This window comes from Montipora foliosa, chromosome 12, assembly GCF_036669935.1.
Source record: "Montipora foliosa isolate CH-2021 chromosome 12, ASM3666993v2, whole genome shotgun sequence".
In the NCBI taxonomy this organism is placed as follows: domain Eukaryota; kingdom Metazoa; phylum Cnidaria; class Anthozoa; order Scleractinia; family Acroporidae; genus Montipora; species Montipora foliosa.
The window spans coordinates 37,670,023-37,680,022 of NC_090880.1; the positions used below are offsets into that span (position 1 = coordinate 37,670,023).

Sequence of the window (10,000 nt, forward strand, 5' to 3'; positions counted from 1 at the left end):
CCACAGCTCCACCAGGCACCACAGCTCCACCAGGCACCACAGCTCCACCAGGGACCACAGCTCCACCAGGGACCACAACAGCTCCGGGGACCACAGCACCACCAGGGACAACTGCTCCACCAGGGACAACTGCTCCACCACAACCAACGACTTCTTCGCTACCGTGCGGTGTTGTTCGTCGAGATCCATCCCCAGAAGACAACGTAAACGCCTTAAATTTTACTCTTTCAAGTTTCACAATTACAGAGGTTTGTCTTCAATGCCCTTTGCTGTTAAATCAAATGTAAATATTATACATCAGGGCGAAGGGGAAAATAAGGCCCGAACAAATTAAGAGTTGTCGTTGTTGTCGATTTTGATTGAAATTAATCTGATTTTTCAGTGGTGCCGAAGGGAACAGGACTTTAAACAAGTGCTGGTCGAATATGTCACTGAACGCTGCTTCGTAAGTGGGTCTTGTGGCGTTGAGTAAGTTGGTTTTGATCACCTAATAAATCATCTTTGGTTGTTGTTTTAATCGAGTCGCTTGATTGTCAATTGACTCAACAGTAAACTTTGGTTTTGCCTCACTCAAACATCTGTCCCTCGTCGTTTCAGCGCGCTAACGCTATCTTTATTCATTGTTTCAGGTCAGGACAGCCTGAGGTGTTCATTTTTCCACAGTTTCCAAAGGTGAACAGTCCATTGCAAGTTAAGTTCTACGTTCGCTTGGTGGTCAATGTGACCTCGTCGGTTGTCGTGGAAAGGACTGTCCTAACGAGCGTTTTAGACTCCGTGTTGCAAAATTTAACCTCTGAATTTGGTGTAGGATTTTCAGGTAAGCCGAGGTGGTACCTGATGAAAAATTCCTATTTCAAGTTGCTGTTGTTTACGTCGTTTCCTGTTTTCACTGCCGTCTGATGATAATTTGTGCTTCTTTAGGACCTCAGTGTACAATTTCTGTGAACGCTACGTTAAATTTGACTCTTGCGGCCCATTCATCAACTATCGTAAGACCTTGCCACTTTTGTCCCAAGTTTGCGATGTAAGCAATAATCAAAGTTAAAACGATTTAAAAGTGACCACAACGAATTCTTTTCCATGGTAGTCAGCGACCAGGGCTGACGTTAACGTGGATATGAGCAACTCGGCTTATATTTGTTTTCAAAGCATAAAACTCTGTAGTTATTTAGCTTTTTCTTTTCTTAAAAAGATGTGGAAAGACTGAGTTTTCGGAAGAAGCACATTGGCGTATCAATTACAACTCGGGCGAACGGGGAAAAATCCGATAGCTCCCGAGCAAGTTCTACTCCTGTTCGGGAACGCTCGGACTTTTTCCGAGTACCTCCAATCCGTTACTGAGAAATAAATCTCTGTATTCACTAACCGGGCCGATAATTGTCTTCTCGGGCTCAGAAAGATTTCGGCACTTTCGTGAAACGGACTCAAGGTATAAAATTACATACATTATCAGCATAGCAACGATCTCGTTCGTTTCTAGTTGATGGCGGCTTCACAGAGTGGAGTGCATTTGGACCGTGCAGCACCTCTTGTGGGCCTGGTATTCAGGTTAAATCTCGCAGCTGCACCAATCCTCCTCCGATCAACAATGGTTCGGATTGCGTGGGACCTAGAGAAGAATCAAGGGCTTGTAACAATGGACCCTGTCCAGGTAAAGCCTCACGAAAAGCATCTTTTTATGAAAAAACAAAAAGAAAAAAATTAGTCATTACTGTCTAAGGTCTTCCAACTAACAAACAGCTTCTTTGTTCCCTTTGTTGTTGTCCCGACCCAATCTTCCTCTATTTTCACGCAGACGTTTTGTTGGAAAAACGTGGCTGGTGGTCACGTGAGCGAAAACAACAAATAATAACGTTCAACACTGAGTATGATTTGAGCTTACAGCATCACATTGAAACACCGGTTATCTGCCATGATTGTTGATAACTTAAATACTGGGGGTTGCTGTGTTTCACGGATCACCATTTTGTGGAAGTGAAGTTTAAAGGAGAAGTGAAGGCCAAAATCAGCAATTTTTTCAACATTGTTTTTGAAAAGCCTAAAGTGAATTGTGTGTGGTTATTTCTTCTCTTTTTCTGTTTTTTGCGGGCTCAAAAACTAAATCAGCACCCTGCTGTGACGGATGATTTGGGGAACAGAGATTTCTTAATCAAGAGAAACAAGTGCTGCTATGGATATTTTCTTCGTTGTTTTGCTGTTTTTTCGCGGACGCAATATTCACGACAAACATCAGTCAAAACCACTGCTTCCTTATATGGGGCGCTCTCGCATGTCTTCCCCATATCATACGTCCTAAGCTGCAAAAATAACGCTGACTTCTCCATTCAATGCAATGCTGATGGCCCAAAATCGGAAAAAAAACATTTTTTTAGGCTGAAAAACGGCGGATATGCCAGAATAAAAGTTGGAAAACATTATTGTGCATTGTCTAAAGTGTAAATAAAAAATGTTTATTTTTTTGCCTTCAGTTCCCCTTTAAGTTTTTATTTAATTAAACTTGTTACTGGTATAGCAAATACTGACACTTTTAACGTCACATTTTCTCTAGGGACAACTGCCCCACCAGGGACCACAGACATACCAGGGACCACAGCACCAGCAGGCACCACAGCTCCACCAGGGACCACAGCTCCAGCAGGCACCACAGCTCCACCAGGCACAACAGCTCCACCAGGCACCACAGCTCCACCAGGGACAACAGCTCCACCAGGGACCACAGCTCCATCACAGACGACAGCTCTACCAGAGACCACAGCTTTACCAGGGCCCACAGTTCTACCAGGGAACACAGCACCACCAGGAACAACAGCTCCACCAGGGACAACAGCTCCACCAGGGACAACAGCGCCACCAGGGACCACAGCACCACCACAACCAACGACTTCTTCGCTACCGTGCGGTGTTGTTCGTCGAGATCCATCCCCAGAAGACAACGTAAACGCCTTAAATTTTACTCTTTCAAGTTTCACAATTACAGAGGTTTGTCTTCAATGCCCTTTGCTGTTAAATCAAATGTAAATATTTTACCTCAGGGCGAAGGGGAAAATAAGGCCCGATCAATTTAAGAGTTGTCGTCGTTGTCGAAAATTTTGATTGAAATCAATCTGATTTTTCAGTGGTGCCGAAGGGAACAGGACTTTAAACAAGTGCTGGTCGAATCTGTCACTGAACGCTGCTTCGTAAGTGGGTCTTGTGGCGTTGAGTAAGTTGGTTTTGATCACCTAATAAATCATCTTTGGTTGTTGTTTTAATCGAGTCGCTTGATTGTCAATTGACTCAACAGTAAACTTTGGTTTTGCCTCACTCAAACATCTGTCCCTCGTCGTTTCAGCGCACTAACGCTATCTTTATTCATTGCTTCAGGTCAGGACAGCCTGAGGTGTTCATTTTTCCAGGGTTTCCAAAGGTGAACAGTCCATTGCAAGTTAAGTTCTACGTTCGCTTGGTGGTCAATGTGACCTCGTCGGTTGTCGTGGAAAGGACTGTCCTAACGAGCGTTTTAGACTCCGTGTTGCAAAATTTAACCTCTGAATTTGGTGTAGGATTTTCAGGTAAGCCGAGGTGGTACCTGATGAAAAATTCCTATTTCAAGTTGTTGTTTTTTACGTCGTTTCCTGTTTTCACTGCCGTCTGATGATAATTTGTGCTTCTTTAGGACCTCACTGTACAATTTTTGTGAACGCTACGTTAAATTTGACTCTTGCGGCCCATTCATCAACTATCGTAAGACCTTGCCACTTTTGTCCCAAGTTTGCGATGTAAGCAATAATCAAAGTTAAAATGATTTAAAAGTGACCACAACGAATTCTTTTCCACGGTAGTCAGCGACCAGGGCTGACGTTAACGTGGATATGAGCAACTCGGCTTATATTTGTTTTCAAAGCATAAAACTCTGTAGTTATTTAGCTTTTTCTTTTCTTAAAAAGATGTGGAAAGACTGAGTTTTCGGAAGAAGCAGATTGGCGTATCAATTACAACTCGGGCGAACGGGGAAAAATCCGATAGCTCCCGAGCAACTTCTACTCCTGTTCGGGAACGCTCGGACTTTTTCCGAGTACCTCCAATCCGTTACTGAGAAATAAATCTCTGTATTCACTAACCGGGCCGATAATTGTCTTCTCGGGCTCAGAAAGAGTTCGGCACTTTCGTGAAACGGACTCAAGGTATAAAATTACATACATTATCAGCATAGCAACGATCTCGTTCGTTTCTAGTTGATGGCGGCTTCACAGAGTGGAGTGCATTTGGACCGTGCAGCACCTCTTGTGGGCCTGGTATTCAGGTTAAATCTCGCAGCTGCACCAATCCTCCTCCGATCAACAATGGTTCGGATTGCGTGGGACCTAGAGAAGAATCAAGGGCTTGTAACAATGGACCCTGTCCAGGTAAAGCCTCACGAAAAGCATCTTTTTATGAAAAAACAAAAAGAAAAAAATTAGTCATTACTGTCTAAGGTCTTCCAACTAACAAACAGCTTCTTTGTTCCCTTTGTTGTTATCCCGACCCAATCTTCCTCTATTTTCACGCAGACGTTTTCTTGGAAAAACATGGCTGGTGGTCACGTGAGCTAAAACAACAAATAATAACGTTCAACACTGAGTATGATTTAAGCTTACAGCATCACATTGAAACACCGGTTATCTGCCATGATTGTTGATAACTTAAATACTGGGGGTTGCTGTGTTTCACGGATCACCATTTTGTGGAACTGAAGTTTAAAGGAGAAGTGAAGGCCAAAATCAGCAATTTTTTCAACATTGTTTTTGAAAAGCGTAAAGTGAATTGTGTGTGGTTATTTCTTCTCTTTTTCTGTTTTTTGCGGGCTCAAAAACTAAATCAGCACCCTGCTGTGACGGATGATTTGGGGAACAGAGATTTCTTAATCAAGAGAAACAAGTGCTGCTATGGATATTTTCTTCGTTGTTTTGCTGTTTTTTCGTGGACGCAATATTCACGACAAACATCAGTCAAAACCACTGCTTCCTTATATGGGGCGCTCTCGCATGTCTTCCCCATATCATACGTCCTAAGCTGCAAAAATAACGCTGACTTCTCCATTCAATGCAATGCTGATGGCCCAAAATCGGAAAAAAAACATTTTTTTAGGCTGAAAAACGGCGGATATGCCAGAATAAAAGTTGGAAAACATTATTGTGCGTAGTCTAAAGTGTAAATAAAAAATGTTTATTTTTTTGCCTTCAGTTCCCCTTTAAGTTTTTATTTAATTAAACTTGTTACTGGTATAGCAAATACTGACACTTTTAACGTCACATTTTCTCTAGGGACAACTGCCCCACCAGGGACCACAGACATACCAGGGACCACAGCACCAGCAGGCACCACAGCTCCACCAGGGACCACAGCTCCAGCAGGCACCACAGCTCCACCAGGCACAACAGCTCCACCAGGCACCACAGCTCCACCAGGGACAACAGCTCCACCAGGGACCACAGCTCCATCACAGACGACAGCTCTACCAGAGACCACAGCTTTACCAGGGCCCACAGTTCTACCAGGGAACACAGCACCACCAGGAACAACAGCTCCACCAGGGACAACAGCTCCACCAGGGACAACAGCGCCACCAGGGACCACAGCACCACCACAACCAACGACTTCTTCGCTACCGTGCGATGTTGTTCGTCGAGATCCATCCCCAGAAGACAACGTAAACGCCTTAAATTTTACTCTTTCAAGTTTCACAATTACAGAGGTTTGTCTTCAATGCCCTTTGCTGTTAAATCAAATGTAAATATTTTACCTCAGGGCGAAGGGGAAAATAAGGCCCGAACAAATTAAGAGTTGTCGTCGTTGTCGAAAATTTTGATTGAAATCAATCTGATTTTTCAGTGGTGCCGAAGGGAACAGGACTTTAAACAAGTGCTGGTCGAATCTGTCACTGAACGCTGCTTCGTAAGTGGGTCTTGTGGCGTTGAGTAAGTTGGTTTTGATCACCTAATAAATCATCTTTGGTTGTTGTTTTAATCGAGTCGCTTGATTGTCAATTGATTCAACAGTAAACTTTGGTTTTGCCTCACTCAAACATCTGTCCCTCGTCGTTTCAGCGCACTAACGCTATCTTTATTCATTGTTTCAGGTCAGGACAGCCTGAGGTGTTCATTTTTCCAGGGTTTCCAAAGGTGAACAGTCCATTGCAAGTTAAGTTCTACGTTCGCTTGGTGGTCAATGTGACCTCGTCGGTTGTCGTGGAAAGGACTGTCCTAACGAGCGTTTTAGACTCCGTGTTGCAAAATTTAACCTCTGAATTTGGTGTAGGATTTTCAGGTAAGCCGAGATGGTACCTGATGAAAAATTCCTATTTCAAGTTGTTGTTTTTTACGTCGTTTCCTGTTTTCACTGCCGTCTGATGATAATTTGTGTTTCTTTAGGGCCTTACTGTACAATTTTTGTGAACGCTACGTTAAATTTGACTCTTGCCGGCCCATTCATCAACTATCGTAAGACCTTGCCACGTTTGGCCCAAGTTTGCGATGTAAGCAATAATCAGAGTTAAAACGATTTAAAAGTGACCACAACGAATTCTTTTAGGCGGTAGTCAGCGACCAGGGCTGACGTTAACGTGGATATGAGCAACTTGGCTTATATTTGTTTTCAAAGCATAAAACTCTGTAGTTATTTAGCTTTTTCTTTTCGTAAAAAGATGTGGAAAGACTGGGTTTTCAATAACAACTCGGGAGAACGGGCAAAAATCCGATAGCTCCCGAATAAGTTCTACTCCTGTTCGGGAACACTCGGACTTTTTCCGAGTACCTCCAATCCGTTACTGAGAAATAAGTCTCTTCATTCACTAACCGGGCCGATAATTGTCTTCTCGGGCTCAGAAAGAGTTCGGCACTTTCGTGAAACGGACTCAAGGTATAAAATTACATACATTATCAGCATAGCAAAGGTCTCATCGTTCGTTTCTAGTTGATGGCGGCTTCACAGAGTGGAGTGCATTTGGACCGTGCAGCACCTCTTGTGGGCCTGGTATTCAGGTTAAATCTCGCAGCTGCACCAATCCTCCTCCGATCAACAATGGTTCCGATTGCGTGGGACCTAGGGAAGAATCAAGGGCTTGTAACAATGGACCCTGTCCAGGTAAAGTCTCACGAAAAGCATCTTTTTATGGAAAAACAAAAAGAAAAAAATTTAAAAAGGCTGAGTAAAAGCGTGCTCAAAACGGTTAGGAAAAGAGTATTCTGTTTCATCCATTTGCAAAAGTCAAGCTTTTCAAGAGGAGGGATCAAAAGAGTACAGAAAAAGAAACGGAAGGCCTACTTTCCCTCCCTCCCCAATATGGCCTAATATTTTGGTTAATTTTCATTCTAAAAATAGATGTGTGCAGAGATGGCACACTGGTGAGAGCACTTGCCTTCCACCAATGTGGCCTGTGTTCGATTACGAGATTCGGCGTCACATTTGGGTTGAGTTTGTTGGTTCTCTACTCTCCTCAAAAACCAACATTCAACTTAATTGTTGATTTCAGTTTATAGTGTCCCCAATTAGCGCTCCAGCGCTAGAACGACTAGACATTTGAATAAAGTTCCGTTACGTTCGTTCGGCGCGTCACAGATTTTTTGTAAATGAACGCTTTAGTGAAGTCTACATAACTTATATCAACAGAGAATGCTGGAAGTGAACACATCCACCATAAATTGGACTCTTCCAATGACGATTTTTAAAAAATCTAAATTTAGCCCGTGGTCTTTATGCGCCGCTATTTAAAGGAAGACTCGTGATTGGTTAGTTGTGGCTGCGCGACCATGGGCACGATACCAAAATAACTTTCACAGGATGGCGCGAAGCGTAAAATAGATAGAAGAAAAACTATTATGGGACATGGGGATGTGTTCTCTCTTGCTTATATCTAGTTTCGTTCGCGAAACTCCTGAAATCTTAACACTGTAAAAAAAAAAGTTTTGGCTTTTTTTGCCCGAGTTTTCTGCGCGCACTCGCAGGAATTTGAATTTAATAAAAAGACGTTAAATATCATAAAAAAAAGCTCCTAGCAGTCATTTTTGCCCGTGGTTAAGCTAGTGGGGAAGTCGTGGATACTTCCCTGTTTTGAACGACATTTTGCTTTGCAAAAAGGTTTGTATGCATGTAACCTTATGACAGGAAAAGACTCGTGTCTCTCACTAGCTCAGGTATGGGTCACTGAAGTGACAAGTAACATCCAATCCGATTGGAAAAGATTTCCTAGCATCAGTCTCCACTTTATGCTCTATCACGAATATGGTCTATCCCGAAGACAAAAAGATATATTTCCGCTGAAAGACTTTTTCCAATATCAAACTTCATTTAAAGTAAGATGACGTAATGTCTCGTTTTCGTCTTAATTTCAATATTAGTTGATGGCAACTTTACTGAATGGGAGATTTGGAGTGGTTGCCCTGTGACGTGCGGAACTGGAGTCCAAACGCGTTATAGAAGCTGCACCAGTCCTCCACCGTCCAACGGTGGTGAAGACTGTAGTGGTGATCGGTTTGAGACAAAGGCGTGCGAGGAACCGGGTTGTGCAGGTAACAGTTACCAGATGATTTGGTGACGTAATTTGGAGGACTGGAGAGAAAAATATCAACACCGTATCCTACAACCTCGCGCGACCTTAGGTTTAGTTTCCAAATTTCCTGCAGTATTTCCATCGCCAAAACTCAACAGATCATTCCGTGTCTCCCACATTTCCTGTTACTGAATGAACATTCGAGTGGAAACCGCCGAGATCTAACCTCGCCTCTGCCGTGTTGAATACGGAAATAAAATTCAAGGCCGCGCGCGGTTGTGGGATACAGCGTTAAGATTGTTCTCCCCAGTTCTTCGAATTACGTCACGAGATCACCTGGTAGTCTTTAAAACAAAAATATTTTTAATACAGAAATGAAGTACCCTGATAAAGTAAAAGTGTGTTGTAAGTGAATCATAAATGAAAGCTGGTTTGTGAGTTGGTCGGTGAAAAGTGATGTTATTGGTAGTAGGAGGCCTTTAAGCGGAGGCAAGGTGGCGTAGTGGTTAGCACGCCGGTCTTCTGATTCCAAGGGTCGCTGGTTCGAGGCCCTAGCTCTGCTATCGTGTTGTTTCCTTAAACAAGAGATCCAGGTGTATAAATGAGTACCGGCGATGGACTAACATCCGATCCTGTCGGAAATGCCTCCTGTTTATCGAATGTTGCCCGGCTAAATCACAGGTCACACACAAAAGAAATTTATACAGATCTTTATAAAGCCACTCCTGCTCTCGTTGCGACAAAAAAAAGACAAAATCACTGACCGCACGCAACTTAACTGTCAATCAAAAAAAACTCGGATCCAGTCTCCGACAGATCCAGAGGGGAGTAATAATTCTCCCGGTTGCTTCATGCTTTGACGAAACCGGGAAAAGCTCCGCCCGTGTGGGTCCTAGTTGGCTCGCGTGCGACTTTACCTTTTACCTATTGGTATTGGGTCAGAGTTACGGCCAATAGATCAAACAGACGTGCTTTGTCGGTGGATCTTAAGTTTATGATCCAAACCCTTATGTTAATGGTTATCTGTCACCAAAAACACTCAAAGTTAGATAGTGGCTTCGTCTATCGTCATCGAAAGTAATCAATACTGTTGCAAGTAGTAGCTGACAGGGGGTTATGAATTTGCGATAAAGTTTGTGCTCGGTGTTAGAAAGAAAAAGGGTGAGGAAAATTCTCCTGTCGAAATAAAAATAAAAAAAATTACACGGTGGCTTGAAGATGTAAATTTAATTTCATAGTGCTAAAAACAATATTTTACCCACTCGCTGCGCTCGTTCGTAAAATATTGTTTTTACCACTCGAAATAAAATTCATATCTTCGCGCCGCCGTTTAATATCCTCTATCTATTTAAGCTTGCTGATTATATTTATTTCGTTATGGTGTTTTTCAGTCGATGGTAACTATACAGAATGGGGTCCTTGGTCGCCTTGTAGTAAAACGTGTGAAAACGGAACTCAGATACGTTCTCGTAACTGCAGTAACCCCCCTCCGGC

General features: G+C 43.0%; 1 protein-coding gene across 1 annotated transcript in view; it reads left to right on the plus strand.

Annotated features, from left to right (window-relative positions):
• The window catches only part of LOC137978775 (mucin-like protein), a 71,613-nt gene that overhangs the window by 27,519 nt on the left and 34,094 nt on the right, over positions 1–10,000 (plus strand). The window contains exons 4-17 of the mRNA XM_068825833.1: positions 1–248; positions 383–468; positions 630–817; positions 1,481–1,651; positions 2,549–2,979; positions 3,117–3,202; positions 3,364–3,551; positions 4,215–4,385; positions 5,283–5,713; positions 5,851–5,936; positions 6,098–6,285; positions 6,931–7,101; positions 8,355–8,525; positions 9,898–10,000. The exon at positions 1–248 is cut by the window's left edge and continues 165 nt beyond it; the exon at positions 9,898–10,000 is cut by the window's right edge and continues 68 nt beyond it. Of these exons, the coding sequence (XP_068681934.1) occupies positions 1–248; positions 383–468; positions 630–817; positions 1,481–1,651; positions 2,549–2,979; positions 3,117–3,202; positions 3,364–3,551; positions 4,215–4,385; positions 5,283–5,713; positions 5,851–5,936; positions 6,098–6,285; positions 6,931–7,101; positions 8,355–8,525; positions 9,898–10,000 (2,719 nt within the window). The remainder of the gene's footprint in view (positions 249–382; positions 469–629; positions 818–1,480; positions 1,652–2,548; positions 2,980–3,116; positions 3,203–3,363; positions 3,552–4,214; positions 4,386–5,282; positions 5,714–5,850; positions 5,937–6,097; positions 6,286–6,930; positions 7,102–8,354; positions 8,526–9,897) is intronic.